General features: G+C 52.0%; 2 protein-coding genes across 2 annotated transcripts; one reads left to right on the plus strand and one right to left on the minus strand.

The window, feature by feature from the left end:
* Nucleotides 1–505: 505 nt before the first annotated feature.
* On the minus strand, nucleotides 506–8,538 carry LOC136478480 (uncharacterized). Its single transcript, XM_066476947.1, has 5 exons — nucleotides 3,606–8,538; nucleotides 2,903–3,522; nucleotides 2,076–2,817; nucleotides 1,579–1,987; nucleotides 506–1,500 (listed from the first exon to the last, which is right to left on the minus strand). Exons 1-5 carry the CDS (start codon nucleotides 4,521–4,523, stop codon nucleotides 1,076–1,078), a joined length of 3,114 nt encoding a protein of 1,037 aa, XP_066333044.1. The 5' UTR covers nucleotides 4,524–8,538; the 3' UTR covers nucleotides 506–1,075.
* Nucleotides 8,539–18,454: 9,916 nt separating this feature from the next.
* Nucleotides 18,455–22,976, plus strand: LOC136475283 (two-component response regulator ORR23-like). The gene is made up of 6 exons (XM_066472836.1): nucleotides 18,455–19,420; nucleotides 19,863–20,015; nucleotides 20,192–20,605; nucleotides 20,705–20,781; nucleotides 21,387–22,577; nucleotides 22,690–22,976. The coding sequence occupies exons 1-6, from the start codon at nucleotides 19,282–19,284 to the stop codon at nucleotides 22,756–22,758; spliced, it is 2,043 nt and encodes a 680-aa protein (XP_066328933.1). The 5' UTR covers nucleotides 18,455–19,281; the 3' UTR covers nucleotides 22,759–22,976.
* Nucleotides 22,977–23,234: the final 258 nt, after the last annotated feature.

The following is a 23,234-nucleotide window of genomic DNA, read 5'->3' on the forward strand; positions in this document are numbered from 1 at the left end:
GTACAGCGAGCAAAGCAACCGCACTGCCCGCGAAGACGCCCTCGACCAACTGGAGGAAGCCCGAGACGTCGCGCTGCTACACTCGGCCAGGTACCAGCAAGCCCTACGACGCTACCAAGCCCGGCGCGTCCGAAGCCGAGACCTGAAGGTGGGCGACCTGGTGCTGAGACTGAGGCAGAGCAACAAGGGCCGCCACAAGCTGACCCCACCCTGGGAAGGGCCGTACATCGTCGCTCAAGTGCTGAAGCCCGGGACCTACAAGTTAGCCAACGAGAAGGGCGAAATCTTCACCAACGCCTGGAACATAGAACAGCTACGTCGTTTCTACCCTTAAAATTCCAAACGTTGTTTACATTGTTTCTCGAAATGCAATAAAGAAGCGTTCTTAGTTGTTATAATTTTTCGAGAAACCCCCCTTATAGACAAGCCGATTGTATAGAACCCAAGGACCGTACGATCGTCTCAAAGGTGAAAAGGCCGGCTGAGCCAGTGAGAACGGCCTACGCCTCCGGGCTACGGCAACTCCCTCACCACCTTTTCACCCAAAGGACAGCGTAGGCTCCGAGGAAGTTCTGTACAAAGAGCTTGTCTATCAATAGGGGCTCGACGTCACAATAACGATATAAGGGAGACTCGGCTCTGCCTCTGCAAAGCCGGGCCTCCCTCGGGGGCTAGAAAGGGGGAACCCCCTAAGTCCCGAACACCATTCGTTAATGGTCTTTCAAAAAATTTCTACGCCAAACTCTCTCGGGCTCCGACGGGACCTTCACAAGAAACCCAAAGACCAAAAGTTTGTCTGGAGGCCAAAGGGCCGGTCGAGACGTGAGAACGGCCTACGCCTCTGGGCTACGGCAGCTCCCTCACCACCCTTCGCCGAAGGACGGCTTAGGTCCCGAGGGTTTTCTTTGCGGGTTCCCAAGATCGAGACAGAGGGCACAGGCTCGGAAGTAGAACAGAAAACGATTAAAAGACGCACGTACGCAAATACTTTACAGGCCTCGACGGCCACAAAGACGTCACGGTATGACAACCAACCCAATCCGGTTACATGGCCCCTTTTGGCCCAGGTCAAAGCTCAAGGATCGGCGGCCGGCGCGGGAGGGACTACCTCTTCTTCAAATAGACGGGCCAGCGCTGTGCCAGGTGCCTCGGCCGCCTCCAACAGCCTCACGACCTCTGCATCAGCCTCCTCGTCATCTTCTGGCAACACATAGCCGTCGCTGACAGCCTCGAGGTTGATGGCATAGTGCGAGGAGACGACGGCCAGGGCGCGCTTGACACTCGTGTGCAACGCCCCTCGGAGTCTCTCACGGACGTGGCCGCTCAACGCAATCAGGCGGCTCCCAAGGGAGCTAGCTGATTGGACCTCCTCGACGTCCAGAGCCTCGCAGGCGGTCCGGACAGCGCTGCGCAGCGCCTCGTGCTCCCGGACCTCGACATCCAGCGCCGCTTGCGCTGCGACGGAGGCCTCAGCCGCCTGGGAGGCCTCTTTCCCCAGATCTACGTCGTGACGAGGGGTTAGGAGTCAAACGCGAACCAGAGCAAATGGAGCGAGGAACATGGTTCAGCGGAACTTACCCTCGGCCTTGCTCTTCCAGGCTGAGACCTCGACCCGAGAGGCCTCGGCCGCCTTGGTAGCCTCTGCCAAGGCGACTTTCGTCGCCTGATGCTCGCTCTGCTCCGTACCCAGCTGCCCGGCTGTGACCTTAGCAGAGGCCGTCGCTTCTTGGGCCCGAAGCCTGAAGGAGTCTCGCTCCTCCTCCAGTTCCTTGATTTTGGCCACCAGAGGGGCGGACTGCTCCCTAGCCGTGGCCAACTCGGCCTGAATGTCAGCACAACGAAGGCGGAGGTCCTCCACTTCCGCACTCCGCGCCGACAATAGCCCCTGGGCATCGGCAAGCAGGCCCTTTTGGCGCCGGAGCTGGTCCCAGATATCCCTCTCATTTCGCAGGAACACCGATTTCCCAAGGGATCGGGTCTCGAGCTCCTAAGGAGGCAAAACAAAAAACGCACGTCAAACACTGCGAGGGGGCTCGGAGAGAAAACAACGCGGCACGAGAGAGGAAAGTACTTACCCGCGTGACACCGGGCAAGTCCTGACCCATAATAGTCATCGCTGTCTGCAGCGACCGCACTGCCAGTTGGCGGTACTGCTCGAGGGTGCCCCAATGCCCCCCCTCTGCGGTATCTTCAAGGGCGAACACGGGCTCCCCCTCGGGGTCAGCCCGGTTCTGCCAGAAAACACGCGGGAAGTTCCACCCACGAGGCTCGGGCCGTAGCCGGACAAGAACCGAACTCCCCTCGGCGGGATCTGGGACTGGCTGCTCCGCGGTACTGGCCGCCTCGACGTCCGCCGCCTCCTTCCCTCGGGAGGAATCATCAGACGAGATTGTCTGAACCAGGGGCGGCGCCAAAATTTGCCCCGTCTCCACCTCCATCGCCTCGGTCTCGACGGACCCGGGGGCTCTGGCCTCCGCCATCTCTACCTCGATGGCCCCGGCGTCTACCGCCCTGACATCGGAGGTCTTGGGGGCTCCGGCCTCGCCCCCAATGGCCTCGGCAATAGCAGACGCCCCAGCCTCCTTCGCCCCAAGACCCGCAACATCACGAGGCATGGGCTGCTCCTCCTCCACTCGCTCCACGGCCGCCTCGGCCCCCTTTTCCTGGGCAGCCGCCTCCTCCGAAATGGCTCCGCCCGACGCCGCGCCGCGTCGCACGCCAGCCTGCGCCTCCGCTGCCTGATGGGCGGAGGAGCTAACGTTCACCTTGAGCGCCTTACGGGGCGCCAAGGGAGGATCTTCCACCAGAAGCGTCTGGCTGGAAGAAAAGACACTCCCAAGGTCAGCATGCAACCAAGGGGCAAACAAGAAGTACTACGGACTCCACCAGAGAAGACGCTTACCGCGAACGGGGATGCAGCCGCTTCGACACCGCCTGCCTCCTCTGCAACGGCAGCGGTGGTGGCAGCAGCGCGGCCTCGGTGTCCACCAGTGCCAGCTGGCCTCCGTCGGACCCCGGCACCTCCTCGACCCTTCGCGGAGATAATGGGGTCGCCCCCACCGTCACCCGCTCCACCTCCACCGTCGAACCCATCGGGCTGACGGCACGCTCCTCCGACACCCGCGCCTCGGGTGTGTCGGCCTCGGCCCCAGGACGGGCCGCCACTGGCCCTGGGACACCTCCTCCTCCTCCTAGGGGCGTCAGGCTCCTTGCCGGCGCCCCGGGAACCATCTCCCTGATGTCAGGGAGGTGTTCCAGGCAGGCCGTCCCCACCTCGCGCCCGCCGCCGTCGCTCGAAGAATCCGACACCGATGACAAGGGGGACGGCTCCAAAGGGAGACCGTCGAGCCTCTGGCGCCGGCGACGGGCGTCCATCTTTTCGCGCGCGAGGATCTTCTTCGTGCGCTTCGCCACCTCGGCATCTTTCTTCTTCTTCTCCTCCTCGGCGCGCGCCCTGTTCACGGATCGCCGCCGGGCGTCCTCGGGAACGGGCGGCGGGGAGCCTCGCACGTCTCTTATCCCCTGCGAGAACGACGAAGTAAGACAACAGACAAAAAAGGCGAAAAACAAGAAGGCCGCGAAAGCCTCGACAACGCCCAACTTACCAGCGAGACATACCCCCGCGACGGGCGCATCGGAAACGGCATCAAATCGTCGATCTTCGGCTTCCCGTCCACCGCTTCTCTCACCCGACGCAGGGTCTCGTCGTCGGTAAGGGCGAAGGCGGACATCTTGACACCGACGATCGAATCGCCCGGGGTCATCTCGAACAGCCGCCGCCGCCGGGCCATCAGCGGCAACACCCTCCGGCGGTGAAAAGCCGCCACGACCACGGCCGCCGAAAGGCCGTGGTCACGCAGCTTCCCCAAGGCCCTCAAGAGCGGTTCCAGCCTAGGCTGATCGACCTTGATGACGCCGTACCCCCACTTCTCTGGTTGACTCTCTACAACCCGCCCGGTATAAGGGGGAAGTCCTCCGCCGTCGTTGCGGAGGTAGAACCAGCCGTCATACCAACGACGGTTGGACGATGACAGCTGGGCCGGGATGTAGAGGGACTGCCGATCTTGGCGCACGTGAAGGGTGCAGCCGCCGGCCCTCTGCGCCTTCCGAGCCCCCCTCGTTCCCCCCGGCTTGGTGGTGAACGTCGCTCGGAACAAGTGGAGCCACAACTCCCAGTGGGGAGCGATCCCCAGGTACCCCTCACAGACGGCGACAAAGATGGCCGCCTGCGCGATGGAGTTGGGGCTGAAATTGTGCAGCTCCACGCCATAGTAGTGCGGGAGCGCCCGCATGAAGTTGTCCACCGGCGACCCGAAGCCTCGCTCGTGGAAGACGACGAAGCTCACCACATAGCCGTCGCGCGGCCTCGGCTCCGACTCGTTCCCCGGAACAATCCACTCCGGCTCGTCGGGGTCGGTGATCGGGCGAAGAAGACCGGCCTCCACGAGCGACTGCAGCTTCTCCTCGGTGACGTCGGACCGCTCCCAGGGACCCGCCGGGAGGATGACGGGACCACCAGCCATTGCGCGGCGGAGGACGCTGCTACGACGGTAATCTCTCTCCCTCTCTCTTTCGGTCTCTCGCCCTCGCCCTTCTCTTCCCCGGCGCGCTATGCTCTCAGCAACGGCACGGAGGCAGCAAAAGCGAATGCGGAAAAGGTAAGGAGGGGGAGGGCGAGGCTGTTTGCGTATTTATGCAGGGACGAGTCGAAACCACCGGGCGACGAAATCGGGGAAGTTTCCCCCAGAAAATCCGCTGCGGTTACCCAGATCCGATCTTACCGCCCACGCGCCCACTCCCTCATTAATTGCGGGTGCAGTTATGTCCCGTCGGCTGAAGCCACGTCGCGTCCAACCGCAGCAACGACAGGCGCCGTTTCACCTCCCCAAAAAGGCCGCCTCAAAAGGCGCGCCTGACGTTATTAGCCGTAGGGAGAGGGATAGCCCCCACCCGATTCCTTTCAGGCAAAGGAACTGGGCACCGAGCCCGTTACGGTCCAGGGGTTCGAAGGCTGGGCCCCCAGGGGTTTCGACAGCCGCCCCAGGGCAACAGAGTCAGGGGCGACTACGGGCGAGCCTATACGAGGCCAAGGCCCAAGCAAGCGAAACGCTTGGGACGCCCTGTGTCGTGTCCGAGACCGGTAGGGAGGTCTCCGAATGGGATCCCACCGTAGGGAGGCACCGAGCCACCGAGGCCCAGCGAACGGCCTCGGCACCCACTAGAGAAACCCTCCGGTACTCTTGGAGCGCGTCTCCGGACCGCTAGCCGACCCCCAGCGAACGGGGTACGGGCCTCCACTCGGACTTACCCGATAACAGCTCACCGGAAATGCCGTTGCTCGCGCCCACCGAGGGTAGCATGGTATCTTCCACCCCTCCTTCCGAGCGAAAAGGAAGCGCGAGGGTCGAATAAAAAGTCAGGAGAATCCCTGACGGCCCTCCTGCTCCGCGCAGAGGCTAAGGGACTCTTTCTGCAGAACATTGCCGAGGCCCAGCGACTTGGGCTCGCACACGAGGGAGCTCGGCAAAACAAACCCTCCTTCCGAGCGAAAAGGAAGCGCGAGGGTCGATTCAAAAAGCCGGAAGAACTCCTGACGGTCCTCTTGCTCCGTGCAGAGGCTAGGGAGCTCCTTCTGCAAAAGACGCCGAGACCCCGCGACCTAGGCTCGCCCCCGAGGGGGGCTCGGCGGACAGACCCTCACGCGCGAGGGGCGAACCAAAAGCCAGGGGACCTCTGACCGCTCTCTCGCTCCGTGCGAGAGACTCGGGGGCTCCTCCTGCAACTTTGCCGAGACCCAGCGGCTCAGGCTCGCACACGAGTGGGCTCGGCAAACAGCCCCCCGTCCGAGCGAAAAGGACGTGCGGGAGACGGACAAAAAAGTCGGGAGGACCCCTGACCGCCCTCCCGCTCCGTGCGGAGGCTCGGGGGCTCCTCCTGCACCCAAGATAAAGACAAAGCGACCCAAGCCCGTTACGGTCCAGGGGTTCGAAGGCTGGGCCCCCAGGGGTTTCGACAGCCGCCCCGGGACAAGGGAGTCAGGGACGACTACGGGCGAGCCTGTACAGGCACGCCCTGGGTCGTGTCCGAGACCGGCAGGGAGGTCTCCGAATGGGATCCCACCGTAGGGAGGCACCGAGCCACCGAGGCCCAGCGAACGGCCTCGGCACCCACTAGAGAAACCCGCCGGTATTCTTGGAGCGCGTCTCCGGACCGCTAGCCGACCCCCAGCGAACGGGGTACGGGCCTCCACTCGGACTTACCCGATAACAGCTCACCGGAAATGCCGTCGCTCGCGCCCACCGAGGGTAGCACTGGCATCTTCCACCCCTCCTTCCGAGCGAAAAGGAAGCACGAGGGTCGTACAAAAAGCCGGGGGAACCCCTGACGGCCTTCTCGCTCCAGGCGGAGGCTAAGGGGCTCTTTCCGCAACATCGTCGAGGCCCCGCGATCCGAACTCGCACCCACGGGCCCGGCGAACACGATGAAAACGCCTCGCTCGAAAGAGAAAAAAGCCCCTGAAGAAGTGAAATCACTCCTCCAGGGCCTCGGGGGCTACACCCGGCGGGTGCGCTCGCGCGCACCCACCGAAACCTCGAAAACAAAACACCATCCCGACAGGAACTATCAAGAGCCAATTCTCGTCAGAACCTCAGGGGGAGTGCCTCCACTCCCCCCAAGGCTCGGGGGCTACTGTCGGATACCGTGAGAAGGGGTACCCTAAGCAAGATCCAAAAAAAACGATTGCTTAGACTTCGTAAAAAGGTCGAAACCAGTTAAACACCGCTAGCCTCGGCCAATTCTCCGACTCGCCCGAGGCCCCCTCACCGCTGACCTCGGGCGATCCCCCACCGAAGGCCTCGGCCGCCCCCCTCTCGTCGCAGGGTCTCGACCGGGCCGCCGACCCTCCGTCTCGCGCGAGGCAGGCTCGGCAGCACTCTGCTGCCTCTTCCGTCACCCATCCCTCTGACAAAACGTCGCGTCGCATTACCTCAGCCAACCGCCGCCCCTGGCGTCGGCCGCATGCTCAACACAGTACAGAGGAATGGCCGACGGGACAGGAGGCAGGACTGGGCAGGAGTTACCAACCACTATACCAACCACTATGCCAACCACTACGCACATGGTTGACGCCCATGCCTCACTGTGCTGCCAACTCCTGCTCCGAGAACAACGCAGCATGGGGAGACATGTCTGGGATACTGTGGCCTAGGAATCAGTAACAAGGATCAATAAGACAAACGAGGTCTCAGCCAGAAATCTCCGATTCGCCCGAGGCCTCCTCGCCAAAGTCTGCGATCCTCCTATTTCGCGCGAGGCCGGCTCGCCACCTGCCCCGCGACCACCGATCTGACTAGACTACCCGGCTGGACATCACATCTAATCAAGGCGCTCAACCGCTCCGACAACCACACGACGGCACAGTACGGCGAAGTAACAGACCAGCACGTCAGCGCCCTGCCATCCACGACGGGACTGTGCAGGGGTTACCGGCTACTGTGCTGCCTAAACTCCTGCACCAAGGACGAACACGACGTGGGGAGTCAGAACTGGGTTCCCGTGACCTCGGGACCTGCGAACTGACCGAGTTCCGCCTCGCCCGAGACTCCCGATAGGGCCTCAGGCGAGCTGGCCATGCTCCGCCTCGTCCGAGGCTGGGCACGTCCCGCAACCTCGTCGCCTCCGCCCCAAAAGTCGCCCTAGCAAGCTGTCGCATCCAATCAATGCGTCCCGCTGCACCCACTACGTAAGCCACGATCGGCAATGCATCACGACAGGAGCGACGGGACAACGGTCAAATCACCTTTTTACCACCCCTTGCTGACAATATAGGGTACCATATCCTGTAGACGCACGTTCCGCACTGATTTCGCCTAAATCAACTACGACGATGGCCGCCAAGACCCCGCATTGCCGTCTGCAAAGGCCTCGGCACAGCAAGCCTCGGCACAGCAAGCCTCGGCACAGCGGGTCTCGGCCTCAGCACAGCAGGTCCCGGCACAACCGACCGCAGCAGTCCCCAGGCCTCGGCACTTCACCAAGTCAACAAATGTACAGGAGCGCAGCAGGTCGCCGGCCTGGAGACCATACCGACTAGACACCGACGGGAACTCCCACGACGCCGCGCTGCTCCGGGGAGCAGAACACGTCAGCAGATAGTAAACTTCTCATGTACTTCTAGCTTCCTCCTTGTGGTTATAAAAGGAGGTAGCCGGTGCCATTTCAGAAAGGAGAAAGAGGAAAAAACAAGAAGACGAACACACCGATAGAACCACGCTTCCACGCTGCTTGGGAACAACGTCTCGAGCAGTCCGCACCACCTTCGCCGAGACCTAGGGCTAGCTCCCTCTCTCACCTAGCTTGTAACCCCTACTACGAGCACTCAGGTGCGAGGAATACAAGATCGATCTCTCAGACTGGACGTAGGGCCTCGATTGCCTGAACCAGTATAAACCTTGTGTCTCTTTGCATCACCATCCGGGATTAGGGGCACGCAGCACAAATTCACTCGTTGGTTGAGGGACCCCCGGTTCCAAAACACCGACAAGCCTGCTTACAGCCCCTTATTATACTCGCTCTAATCACCTGCCCGGGTAGCTGGTGCATTGTAGCCGCGTGTATATACGTACGAGATGCACGCGAGAACATGTAGGTACAGCACAGTATACCGTGTTAGGATTGATCTCATCTGACTCAGTCCAACGACTGAGTCGGACCCCTTGACCGTGTCCTGATCAAGGACACACAACCGACCACTGGGCCCCTATCACACAGCGCTATAAAAGAGAGGTGGGGGCCGGGGCGCTAGACATGAGGTTCGACGCCGCCACTGGACCCAACCGTAGAACCCTAGAAGCCCATCCGATCGTGGGCGCGCTACAAGTGACGGGAAGCGCCGCCAGCAGTGCCCCGTCCTCTGGACACCACCGCGCCTACGCTGCCATGACATCGGTGTCCACGTCGTTGCAGCGCCATGGACACAACTGCGCTAGGGCGAGGTACTAGAACAAGTTTCCCCATCTAAGTTAAGTTTATCCCCTGATCTACGTTTTAGAGGTATTATAATCTATCAATGGTACCAGAGCCGGGTTTTTTCTAGTGTGTAGATCTAGATCAGGGTAGTAGCAGTTTAGAAGAAGATGAGAACGATCCGATTCGGATAGAAGTAAAAGGTCCCTAACCCTAACCCTAATCGGGGAAGAAACAAAGATGCACAGGGCTCAATCGAACCCTAACCCATCGAGAAAGAAGAATAGTGACTCAACCCGAACCCTAACCCATCGGGGAAGATGAACAGTAACCTGAACCCTAACTTAACCTTAGATCGGACCAGCTCTGAAAGAAAAGAAAGAAGATCTAAACAAGAGAAGAAGAAGGGGAAAGGGGAAGGGCTAAGGAGGCGCCCTACCTCGCTGGCCTCCACTCACCGTTACACTCTAGGAAGGATCTCCGCACCTCTGCACCATAGCCGTGCTAGGGCGCTACTGCTAGGCCGCTCGACGGCAGTGCGCTCACCCGCAGGGGAGCGCGCGCGCCGGCGAGGGGGCCGATGATGGTGCCACCATCTCTCTGCCTTCTCTTAGGGTTAGGGGAGCGGAGCCACGTGGGGTCAAGGGCAATGGCGCAAGGCCGCTCGACGGTGGCATGCTCCGCCTTGGGTGAGCGCGCTCACCGATAAGGGGCCCCAGGGCGGCGCCACCATCTCCGACCGCTGAGGTTTTAGAGAGAGAAAGGAGAGAGAGCCAGCCGTCATGGGCAAAGAGAGAGAGGTAGGGGACGCGAGTGAGCTAGGGTTCTGGGGCGCGCGATCGGCCAGGCGGTTTTGTTCCGTCGAGGAGCACGGACGGCTGTCTGATCAAGATCAACAACCAGCGTTGATCGGACCGGGGTCCGGCCCCGGCGGGAGAGCGTGGGCGGATGGCTTTGCCTGCCTAGGCCCAGGTTGTGGCCTGGAAGGCACAGCGCGCGCGAGAAGAGCAGGCCGGGCTAGTTTTTACCACTGGGCCGAGCAACAGCGAAGAGTTTGAGCCCAATTTTTCCTTTTCTTTTTCCAGTAAATTGTTATTTCCTTGAAAATGATTAATGGCTCAAGAAAAAAAATAGCAAAAGAGAAATTTCTATGGGTAAAATTCACCAATTATGTTTAAGTTTCCGCCGCAAAGTTTAAAGTTTATTATCTTCTAATTAAATTTGAACCAACGGAAGAATTTAATTTGAAGAACAGTTATATTTGGTAAATTATGATTATGTTTATCCTCTAATTAAATTAGAACCAACAGAAAAATTTAAATTAGAGGAGTAGTCCAATTTGTTTATGTTAAGTTATGGTATTATTATCTTCTAACCAACGTTGGTGATAACAATATTATAATGAATTTAAGTTCAAAGTTTAAATCTGTGATAAATTTTACACAAACATGGTTAGTTTTTCAGAAAGTAGATAAGGACCAAGAAATGCTCCAGAACTAATAGAATATATTTTATTAATATGTTTCCGCTGCAATGAAGTTGATCATCTTCTAATTAAATTCGAACCAGCTGGAGAATCTAATGTTGAACAGTAGTTATATGGATTTCAAGTTAATTTATGAGTTTTATGCATTAATTCTATTTTCTGCTCAACGGTGATGTAGAATTGATGCAGAAGCATATTGTACGTTTTATTTTTAACCAACGAGATCACTCGGCTGCATGCCAACGGGATGCAATGCTAGGGTATGTGAATGAAAAGGCTTGAGTCAAGCCAGTTCTAGATAGTTTTTTCTTAGTTTACTAATTTTCTGATTAAATTGGAACAAACGGAAAGATTTAATTGGAAAATAAAGTATAAGTGAATGTTTTAGTCGTCATGACTAAATTTTCGTATAAATGTATCCTGCATGGGGAGAAGTTTTGGCATAGTACTTATGCTAGTCAATCCAGCATGGCGGGAGAAGTTTTGTGATGATTCACATGTTTTGTATCCGTATAGCGAGAGAAGTTTGGGTAGCTCTTATGCTGTCCTAGTATTGACCGTGGCACAATAGAAATGCATCGTCATAGTCAGTACCAACCAAAAGATAAGAAAAGATACAAGTGTAACTTGCAAAAACACTACTAATGAAAGATCTCATTGAGTTCTCGAAGTAAAATAAGGAAAGTGTACTCCTACACGAATCAAGAAATAACTATATTCGCATGATATAATCATGTGAATGAAGTAAGTTATATATGTCTTCTCGTTCATAGGTTTTCTTAATGGTTTTCAAAATTATGACAGTAAAGTTCATGTCATATTTCGAGAGGGAGGATATTAAGATTAATTAAGATGTATGCGACCGTCGGAGTAGTACAACGGTCACAACAATGGTACCCCTAAGTAGAGAAATAGCTAAATTCCTAGACCTTTTAAAGTTCCGACAGAAAAATAGTGTAGTCAGCCTCAAAGATGTTAAGGTGGTGCTTAAAGCGCCATATGAGGTTTTAACAGATTGAACCCAAATAATAAATTGGAAGATACACTATCTTTATAAAAGATGGGAAGATCTAAGGGAGCAGGTATGTAGAGGTATGTAGAGACCTAAGACTTGAAGCGAAGCGGGACTACGTGCCCACTTCAGTGATTCAAAACAAAGAATTTCTCAATACCTGTTGATGTTGTATGACTTATACAACATCTGTTGTTGGCTTTTTGAAGAAGATGAATAATGTAAACAAGGATCTTGTGATACAGGAGCCTGTAGAATTAATTGCCTCTTGGCAATGAAGAGCAACAATAGCCCCATATGAAAGTGCTAGTAGCTGAGGCCCTAGAAGTTCTCAAAGAATTTGTAAACAAGTTTTTTAATGATTATAAAGTCTATGTTAGTAAAGAAATTTAAATGAAGGGTGATCCCACCTCATTTGAAGGAGCCATGAGAAGCGTTTACTTGTTTAAATGGCAAGAAGCTATAAAAGTTGAAATGAATTCGATGAATACCAACGATGTTTGGGACTTAGAAGTAATTCCTAATTGAGCCAAAACAGTAGGTTGTTAATGGGTTTACAAGACAAAATGTGACTCCAAAGGGAATGTAGAAAGATATGAAGTTAAAATGAATTCAATGAATAGTAACAATGTTTGGGACTTAGAAGTAATTCCTAATAGAGCCAAAACAGTAGGTTGTTAATGGGTCTACAAGATAAAATGTGACTCCAAAGGGAATGTAGAAAGATATAAAGCATGACTTGTGGTAATATGCTTTACGCAAAGAGAATGAAAAGATTACAATGAGAGTTTTCTCTCCAGCCTTATGTAAGGATTCTTTTAGAATCATAATGGTGTTAATGGTACATTACGATTTAGAGTTACATCAGTTGGATATAAAGACGACATTCCTCAACGGGGATTTATATGAAAACATTTACATGGCACAACCCAAAGATTTTGTCATAGAAGAAAAAGAACATATGTGATGCCACCTATAGAAATCCATTTATGGGTTAAAACTAAGTCTCTAGACTATATTATTTAAAGTTGATGAAACAATAAGAAAGTTTAGGTTTTAAAGAAAATAAGAAGGACAATAGCATTTATGCGAGGATCAAGAATGGAAAATTCATTTTCCACATCCTATGAATAGATGACATTCTACTCATTAGTAGTGATGTTAATCTATCATTGGAGAAGAAGTTTTGTCCTCAAATTTCAATGTGAATGATTTTGGTGAAGCGTCATTGGTTCTATGAATCGAAATTCACTGAGATAAAAGAAAATGGTCTATTAGGACTATCGCATAGGCATACTTAGGAAAGATTCTAAAGAAGTAAAGTATGCATGCGAGTAAACCTACGCCTGCTCCTATAGTCAAGGGTAATACATTTGGAAACTTTAAGTGTTCCATAAATCGATATGAGATTGATTAAATGAATATGGTTCCATATGCTTCAGCTATTGGAAGCTTGATGAGTATACAAGTACAAGTAAGAACTTACCCTGACGTAGTTACGTATCCGAGATATTTTGACAAAAGTCCAGTTCAGATATAGATCACTAAAATGGAGTTGAGAATGTCTTGTAATTTTGCAAAGTATCATAGGCCTCACGCTGAGTAAGAAAGAATAAGTACTCTCAAATAGTTGAGGGTACAAATATTAAGTCATGGTGAGATGTGTAGTGAAATCTATAGTAGTTGCTAACACCCACAGTTAGAGTATTATTGTGGAAAAACTCCAAAGAAATAGTTACGGTGTCATCAGTGATGCATACCATAGTATACCTTGACATGAGGCTTAAGGAACGAATTTGTACCCGGATTTAACAATGGTAGACAACAACAATAACCATTTAAAGTAAGTTAACTCCTAAGACAACATATCAAGTGTGCTGTCAAACACATTGACACTAAGTTATATGTTATAAAGGAGAAAATCTAGAATCATTTTGAAAGCATTGAGCACATAATTATCGAGTAAATACTTACGGATCCGCTTACTAAAGGCTAACCACTCAATGCGTTCAGAGAACACACAGTCGATATGGGTTTATGGAAAAACCTATGATTTCTAGATACTAAGGGCCTAGTTGAGTATTGTTTCAAAACAGAGAGGTGTATTGTAGCTGTTAAGTCTAATGGCAACTGACCGTGACGATGAGGCACGCTCTATGCACTGATTTGTGATTGAATGGGAACAAGATAAAGTAAGTTAAGTTTAAGTCATAAGGTGAGATCAAGGGGGAGAATGTTAGGATTAATCTCATCTAACCCTGGATAACGAGCCGGCTCGGCTCGTTTGGGCTCGGCTCGTTCTGGCTCGTTAAGATAACGAGCTAGCTCGGCTCGGCTCGTTATCCTAACGAGCCAGAAAGCTAGCTCGGCTCGGCTCGTTAAAAGCTCGAGCTGGCTCGTTAAGCTCGCGAGCCAGGTATAAAAAATACACAAAATATAATATTTGCATTTATCTAAAGTTTGAGAATAATAATAATACAAAAGAAATGCATCTAGACCAGTTACCAGCCAATTTATAGGGTCTAGACCAGTTACCAGTCAATTGTAAAGTGCAAGACATGAAGTAATACAAAAACTAATACAAGTTTTGATACTTTTTTTCCTAGAAGCTTGGCTCGTTTAGCTCGCGAGCGGCTCGCGAGCTGGCTCGAGTTGGCTCGTTATAGCTAACGAGCTAAAATCTTGGCTCGGCTCGGCTCGTTATCGTAACGAGCCGAGCCGAGCCGAGTCGAGCCAGCCACGAGCTGAGCGAGCTAACGAGCTTCGAGTTTTTCGTCCAGCCTTAATCTCATCCGACTGAGTCGGACCCCTTGACCGTGTCCTAATTGAGGACACACAACCGACCACTGGTCGGCGAGCACCTGTTACATAGCGCTATAAGAGAGAGGTGGGGTCCAGAATGCTAGACATGAGGTTCAACGCCGTCATTGGACCCTACCATAGAACCCTAGAAGCCCCTCCGATCGCGTGCACGCTGCAAGTGACGGGAAGCGCCGGCGGCAGCGTCCCGTCCTCTAGACTCCACCGCGTCTACGCTGCCACGACACCAGTGTCCACGTCGCTATGGTGCCATGGACGCAACTGCGCTAGGGCGAGGTACAGGAACAAGTTTCCCTATCTAAGTCAAGTTTATCGCCTAATCTACATTTTAGAGGTACTGCAATATATCATACCGCTGCTAAGCGGTAAGCGCGCGTAGTAGTACGTACGTATAGTACTCTATCTCGACCCTCGTTGCAGGGTGGTGAGCAACCGCCCGTGTAGTCGTGTAGGTGTGTACTGCTACTGTAGTAATACCCGGCCGGCCGGCTAGCGGGCGCGGCTACAATGTTGAGAGAATTCCTTATTTGACATCAGACAAATGACCCGTTCCTTTCTTGGCCCTCAAAAAATTTTAGTTCCCTATTTGACACCGAGTTCAACTTTCATTCTTTATACGACACTCCGTTAGATTTTTCATCTGTGAGCCGTTAACTGCCATGTGAAAAGACAATTTTGCCCATGTGGGTCCCACCACCCTTCTCCCTCCTCTCCTCCCCTTCTCCCTCATGTCCGTGCCCGTATAAGCAGCATGCCGGCGGTGGAGAAGACAGGCGCGTCGCGGCCCTCGTCGGCCGTCCCCGCTGCTGCGGCCGGAGCCCCCTCCCTCCTCCGACAAGCCGTGCACCTCCGGCAGCCATGCCGTCAACCACCGACAGGGCTCGCTCGGTCGCGTCGTGCCCTGGGACGGCGGACGTCGGGGCCCCCTCGGTGGGGGGTGGCCACCCGCCCCACCGGCGTAGCACCCTGCGGGGGGCGCCGTCGTTCCGTCCCTGCGGCGTGGGGGGAGGGGCGCGGAGGAGGAGGAAGGCGCTGAGGGCTGGCGCTGCCACCAGCGAGAAAGAGGCAGCTAGGGTTCCGTCGAGCGCCCGCGGATCGCCGGGAGGATGCAGCGCAGGGGAAGCCGCGTCGGCGTCCACCGGCGGGGCCCAGCCGCGTCGCTCCGTGGCCGGGGACGACCACCGGTGGGGCGCACGCGCAGCGCTGCGCCGCGTGCTGAGGGAGCCGCCGCTCCGGCCATCCGGCGTCGCTGGGCCTGGCCGGCACGTTAGCATGTCGGGAGAGAGGGAGAGGGCGGGGAGAGGGAGGAAGGAGGAGGACGGCCGCCGCTGCTCCGAGGACCGGTTGTCGTCGCCCGCATGACGAGAGAGGGAGGGAGAGGGAGGGGGCGCGGACAGGAGGAATACGTGCACGAACAGGAGGGAGAAGGGGAGGAGAGGAGGGAGAAGGGTGGTGGGACCCACAGGGGTAAAATCGTCTTTTCAGATGGCAGTTAACGGCTCACGGATGAAAAATCTAACAAAGTGTCATATAAGGAATGAAAGTTGAACTCGATGTCAAATAGGGAACTGAAATTTTTTAAGGCCAAGAAAAAAAAAAGGAACATTTGGCTGGAATTCTCTTTGCAAAGTTAGGCCGCAGCCACAGGAACGATGATGGATCTATTTACGCGGCTGCGAGCGATCTGGGGTAGTACTGTAGCAGGGCCCCACACGTACGGCCGCGCGTGCGCATATACTTGTAGGCGAGGTACTTGTAAGCTTGTACAGACCTTTTGCGTCATGTTACGTATATATACACAATACACTTATATATAGCGTGGTCTGGCTACCGCGCGCGCGCTGGCGGCCCTGAAGGCTAGCAGACGTACTGGACGAGTGGTTCCATCGATCGTCCACCACCTCCATGTCCGATCCGTCCTAGCAGGCACAACTACTCCATTCTGGTGACTGACAACACGGGCGCGTCGTATGCTCTCCATGTCAACGCGTCATCGCCTCCTGCTCCGTTCCGTCGCATCGCGTTTAATTTGCTGTGCACTACTACACCGTCTACACGTACGTACACGTGGCAGAGTCTTGATGCCATGCATGCCGCACCATTCAGAACTTGTTTAGCTTTAAAGTTCCAAATTTTTTCACACTCTCTCCATCACGTTAATATTTAGACGTGCGCGTTCGGAAACAACAAAGCACGTACAATCAGAAACAAAGCAGCTACTACTCGCATGTGGGTATGTAGTAGTACTGCTAGTAGTTCGCACTACTACTCCGGCCTCCAGCAAAACAGGACAGCCAGTGATGACGCACGCAATGATGTCAGATGTGTATGGGAGTATATACATGTACTCAACTATGATGATTACCTTCGTTGTCGCCCATCACATGGTCTTGCTCATCATCACCTGATAGAGATTTTTTCCAAGTACTCGTTACTCTCTTCGTCCCGAAAATAATACAGTTCTATCATGTATATGTCAAACAATCTTAGCTTGAATTAATTTTATACGAATCTTTATGATATGAAATAAGTGTTATCTAATCTACTTCCCAGTGCAATTGTGTATTTCCATAGATCTATTTAGTATCATAAATATTGATATTTTTTTTTTAAAAATGTCAAACTTTACTTAGTTTGACTAGGAATAGAGGCAAAATCGTATTTTGTTTGGCAGGGCTCTAGCTTTAGATAAAATGGCTTTGGTTCCGGCTTGTCTCGTGGAACAACTTTATAACAGATTGAGGATAAAATAGCTTTGGTCCCGGCTTCTCTCGTGGAATAACTTCATTTTGCTCCAGCTTCATCTAATAGATCAGAGTATTGTTTAGTAAAACAGCTTCTCATTAGACCTACTTCATGTATGCTCCACTTGTCATTGGATTAATCCTTTTATTCCTTTAATTTCTCTCCTCCTCCTCCCCCTCCTCCCGCATCTCTCTCGCCGTTACCTCCCCACCCTAAAATTCTCTCGCCTACCGTTGCCCCCAATTCTCAGCACGATGACATCGACCCTTCACCACCACACTGGACTCCTCCACCCATGCAAGACTCCACTGGCATCGCCCTCACCTGTTGGTGTCTAACATAATTAGCATTGAGTAAACAGTAAATATAGTACTGTTGATTGTTGTTTACAAAATATTACATAGACGGGTCCCTCATGATTTCTTGGTCAAGCACGTCTCCTGCCCATTGGTGGCGAGACGGAGCGGGATCGCGAGCGTCGACGTCCGGAGTAGCATGCAAAGACGTGACCCATGAGAGCGAGATTGGGCGAGGTCAAGCTCGATTTTTCAGCTCGTCCATCATGTTTCAACTTCAATAACCAGGTTTTGTGAGACTTTAGGTGTGGAGCCGTTTCGTGAGATGCTATTTACTTATTTAGGTGTGGTGAAGCAGCTTCTGAAGCAATCGGTGAAGCGCTGCAAAATGCGCCCTAGACGTAGGCCCCGTTTGGATGACATAAACGTTTCGGATTCTCATGTGAATCACCAGAATCGCTGCCAAACACCTAAATAGGTGACAAAAACGTTTCGGAGTCTCGCGGAAACGTTTCTCGTTTTTGTACTAGGAACGAGAATCACCTAAATAGGTGTTTCGCAGTGATTCTAGTTCATTTCAAGGAGAATCTGGATCAATAGCCAAACGTTTCACCGATTCTTACCAAGTGATTCCTATTTCAACATAGAAACGTTTCTAGAGAGAATCTCGATCTTCTAGGAGAATCTAGATCCCTACTAAATAGGACCTTAGTATTCTATGTTACAGATAAAAAAAAGGAGTTAAAAAAAAAGATAAAAATGTTTCATAAAAAGCTAAAAAGGGGAAGACACCACAGAGCGGTAGTATAAATTCACACAGAGAGAGAAGGCTTTGACAGTTTCACTAGAGGTAGCAGTAGCACGCCACCGAGAATTACCGAGTGCTTGCAGAGTACTACTCAGGTCGTATCGCTTCGTTGCATTGCACGACGCAGAGGATCACTCACGCCTGTAATCATCAGTCGCTGCTTGTGCATGGGCGGGGCCCACTTGCATTTGCCGCGGCCACCTCCATTTTGACCCACATATATCTATCAGCCATGGCTGGCCATGGGAACAGCCCGTGCCGTGCCTCTCGCAGCCATTCCCTCCTTCCCCTCTCCCTCCCCAACACAGGAACCAAAAGCTACCAATCTCTCCATCCCTTGCGTTCCATGCACCATGCCGTGAGCAGTGGCGCCCGCTGGAGAAGAGACGGAGGGGGAGCTGGTGTGTGACTGTAGTGACTGCTGAGCTTGCTTGTGTGGGGGTAGGAAAGAGAGAGTCAGAGAGGGAGACAGGTGGCTTGGTTCATCTGCAACAGTCGCCATCTCTGCCTGCTTTTCAGCTCCTTTGCTTGCTTTCCCTGCACATCTCTTTTGTTTTGGCCTGCCCTTCCCTCCATATCCATCCAAGCCGGCCGCCTCCAACTCCCTATCCTCCTTTTGCTTTCCCACATCTTTGCTCCAATAATGATGGGGTGGTGGGTTTGGTCGTGACCCTGCCGCTGCATCCCCACCCTCGCCGCTACCTCCTCCAAATCCACCGGCCGCTTGCTTTCCTCTCCTCTCCCTTCCATCATCCCGGCTCGCCAGGCGCCACCCCCTCCTTTTCCTCTTTTCAGCTGCAGTTGGGCAGCAGTAGGTTGGTCCTGCTTGCCTTCCCCTCCCCACATCCCTTTTCCTTGCTGGGGATCGGGAGGCCTTCATCAAGCCATCTTCCTCCCTGCTGTCCACATCTCGCTCCTTGTGCGGGGTGGTGCCGGCTGGTGGTGCCGCTACTGCTAGTTAGGAGCCCAATTTCTTGATAGGATTGGTGCGTGCCAACCACAGGTCTGTCCTGTTGGCTTTGCTTCTCGGCCCAGCGGCTGGTGCTCTGCTCTGCTCTGCTGGGAGCACCAACTGCAGCGTGTTCTTGCGCCGGTTTGATTTCTTGCCGTGAATTGGGTCGAGATTGGGAGGCTCTCTCCCGTTCCGATGAGGCTAGATGAGAGAAATGCTGCCGTGGGGAGGGTCAGGGACCAGTTCCCCGTCGGCATGCGTGTCCTCGCCGTGGATGACGACCCCGTGTGCCTCAAGGTGCTTGAGAACCTCCTGCGCCGCTGCCAGTATCATGGTAAGGATTTCCGCGACACGGCGGCAGCGCTGTCATTTTCTTTTTTGCGGCCTGCTAGTAAGCCTAGTATATTTCTGGTTCAGTGCTGTTAGATTTCTATTTTTCCTGGATTTTGCTGAATTATCTGCTTCCAGAGTATTAAAAATAAAAATAAAAAATGCTGTTGTGTAATTGTGTTATACTAGCTGTTACAGGTATATGTTATGTATGCACTTATCATGTGTAAATTCCTGCCGCAGCTACAGATTTGATTACATCAAATGATGAAAATAGTTAAGCACTGAATTGTTGACCTCACTATCACCATGTAACTGAATGCTGCATTTTTTGGGGCTTTTACTACAAGTTGTTAGGTAGTTTCTCATGCAGTATGTACAAGATGCTTGTTATGGCTTTTGCTACAGCTACTCATCTGTAAGACCGGATTGTTTCGTATTTGCAGTGACAACGACGAATCAGGCTGTTGTCGCCTTGAGGATGCTGAGGCAAAACAGGGACTTGTTTGATCTTGTTATCAGTGATGTGCACATGCCAGACATGGATGGCTTTAAGCTTCTGGAGCTTGTGGGGCTCGAAATGGACCTCCCTGTCATTAGTAAGTCCAAAATGCTATATCTTACTGGTGGCCGACTCTCACTGTTGTTGATAGTAATATGCAGCTTTTACTTAATGATATTCTTATACTATCTGCAAAGCATCCATGCCATACAGCAAATCTTAAGCTTGTATTGGAGGAATGCAAAACTTGCTAACCAGTCATTATCCATGCAGTGTTATCGGTGAATGGTGAGACAAAAACTGTAATGAAGGGGATAACTCATGGCGCCTGTGACTATCTCTTAAAACCTGTTCGGCTGGAAGAGCTTAGGAATATCTGGCAGCATGTTGTTAGAAGGAAATTCAGTAACTGTGAGCGTGCTAACATTGATGGTTATGAGGAGTGGACTAGGCCATCAAATGCAGATTTTGATCATGTACACAGCCAAATTACAGGTGGGAGACCTGACCAATGTGGAAGGCCCAGCAAGAAGAGGAAGGAATATCATAGTGAAGAGGAAGATGAAGGAGAAGAGAGTAATGGCCAAGAGAACGATGATCCTTCAGCTCCAAAGAAACCAAGGGTTGTTTGGTCAGTTGAACTACACCGAAAATTTGTTGCTGCTGTCAATCAGCTAGGAATTGACAGTGAGTCCCACTGCCACCCGCTGTTCTTTTTTCAGCTTTGCTGCTGTTAAGTTATTTACCACGGTCCATTCTACAACCTAATCTTTTCTGTTGATGCAGAAGCTGTGCCAAAAAGGATACTTGAGCTCATGAATGTTGAGAGACTCACCAGGGAAAATGTTGCAAGTCACCTGCAGGCAAGACACTTATGGACTTAACCCCACTTTGTTCAGTTTAGCAAGTACTGGTAACTCAAGAATTGTGGTGTTCAGTAGCGTGGTTCACCAGTACGTGTAATAAGGATAGCATTAAATTTTTAGTTTCCACTGTTCAGAAGATGTGTGGCTTAACTTTTCAAGCTATCTGGCATTAGGCTCTGTAAAAATATGCAAGTGTCCTGGAGCTTTTGAGCATGAAAAGGTGCTAATAGATTGTTTGCTCACACATTATTACTGTGAACTACTACAAGAAAGCCACCTCACCCCCCTGATTAAGCAAAGACATACCTGTTTTAGGCATATTATGCAGTGGGAATTCGTGACAAGTGCATATATTTATTGATTGAAGTTCTTTGGTTTTTGCTGATTCAGTCTTATAAACGTGGAAGAAAGAACACGGTTTGTTCCATAGCTCCATTTTCAGTTTATCGTGTAATGATTTGGACTACATCTTGCATACATAGTGAAGCTGAAAAGGACTCAGCTTTCATATCTCGAATGCAAAATTGGCCCTCTTGTTACTGTACATGTCCAATACTAAACAAACTACACATCTAAACTGTTTGCTTTTGTGTGCCATGCAGAAGTATAGACTCTATCTTAAACGGCTAAGTGCTGTGGCATCGCAACAGGCTAGCATTGTTGTCGGTTTGGGAGGCAACGACCCCTTTATGTGGATGGGTGCATTTGAAGGACTCCAGGGTTATCAATCTTTTGCCTCTTCAGCAGCTCTGCCATCTTTTAGTCCACAGGGGTTGTTAAATAGAAATAATCCAACATCATTTGGAATTCAAGGGATGTCTGCTTACAGGCCAATTCAGATTGAAACCGGCAATTCCACAATAAGTCATTCCACTGGCGATCCAAATAAATATCACCTTAGCCTACCAGGTACTAGTAGCCGACAAGGAAATTTGGCACAAGGTTTGACAACTTCAGTTGGGCAGGTCCAGCTGACACAAAAGTGGTTTCATGAAGAAACTGACGATCTATCTACTATCCTTTCTGTGAGTGGCCGGGCTAATAATGGCGTGCCTGGCACACTCCAAAGCGTCACAAATAGTCATTTGCTGCAGCATGGCCTTGTTGAATGTAGACAAGACAAAGTTGTTATCCAGCCATCTTCATCTGGAAGTTCAGATCGTCTTGAAGGCACTGTTGGAGTTTCCTCCAGTCTGATTGATTCTTGTGCATCCCAGCAGAGGGTTGTTCCATTGTCTGCCTTTTCTACCAGTGCATCGCCAATGAATGGCTCGTTTTGCAGTAACGACATAGCTGAGTTGGGTGCTACGTCCTCTGGAGGTACAAATATTTGCCCCTCCAATGACCTCAGGGTAGCAAGAGACAACAAAGTGGGAGCTACCTCTTTTGGTAATGTGATACTTTTGTCTCCAGACACTGTGCCAAACCAAAAATACTTGAATTTTGGTGGTGGAAGCAATTTGAGGCAGAGCATGGATGGAGGGAACACAGACAATCTGTTGAATCCCAGGTTCATATGGAGTTGTTTGCAGACCTCTCAACCACCGAATCTTATCGTAAGTCATCATCCCATGAGCCAAAGACCAAATAATGGAAACCTTGGTGGCTCAATGGTTGGACAGACAACAGCAAGTGCTTCAACAGCTGCTCCACAGACGAGGATCGACATGTTTATCTCCGGAGACACACCGACTCCAAAGAGCGCATCGGATTTGAGCTTCCCTAGGGTCCACAGCGAGCTTAGCTCTAGCAGCTGCAGCTTCGATGGCCTCCTCAACTCCATAATCAAAGTGGTAAGGAAGCTCTTGTTATGTTTCCCAACTAGTCTGTGCAGGGTTCGTCTTCTGACGAAAGGAAGGAGTACCTGCTACATTTCATCTAACAGCAGTGCTGATCCCCGTGCAGGAGAAGGACGATGCTTCCTTCAGCGATGACCTGGGATGTGACTTCTACTCCCTGGGTGCCTGCATATGATCGCCACCTTCCACATATCTGCATCTGTGTTCATCTCTCATTGTATGCTGTGCAGCTAGTGTTAATCTTAGGTAACATTGTAGCTGTGCGCCTATCTATGCTGCTCACAGCCAAGAAAATACAGTAACTACTAGGTCTGTTCTGTATGTAATGTGCTAGCAGTAAGATATCTGGATTCTGGAAGGTAATGTCCATTTGCTAAACTGAGCTGGACACTGTGTTGACGCAAATTCCGGTCACACATTAGCAAGAGCTAGATCGTTCGGGCAGCAACGGCTGAAACACGCAGAAGAGGGAGGTCTAAACGGCAAGGCTGACTAGTAGGTCGACAAGGCCACAACACGCAGCGGAGGTCTGTCAACTTGATAAACCCATGAACGCTTCCTGTCAAGACCTCTCGGGAGACACACAGTGAGGTGTTGGAATGTGATCGGTTGGGCTAATTCTGAACTTAATTACGAGATTACCGTGATCGG

This window comes from Miscanthus floridulus, chromosome 8, assembly GCF_019320115.1.
Source record: "Miscanthus floridulus cultivar M001 chromosome 8, ASM1932011v1, whole genome shotgun sequence".
Lineage (NCBI taxonomy): Eukaryota > Viridiplantae > Streptophyta > Magnoliopsida > Poales > Poaceae > Miscanthus > Miscanthus floridulus.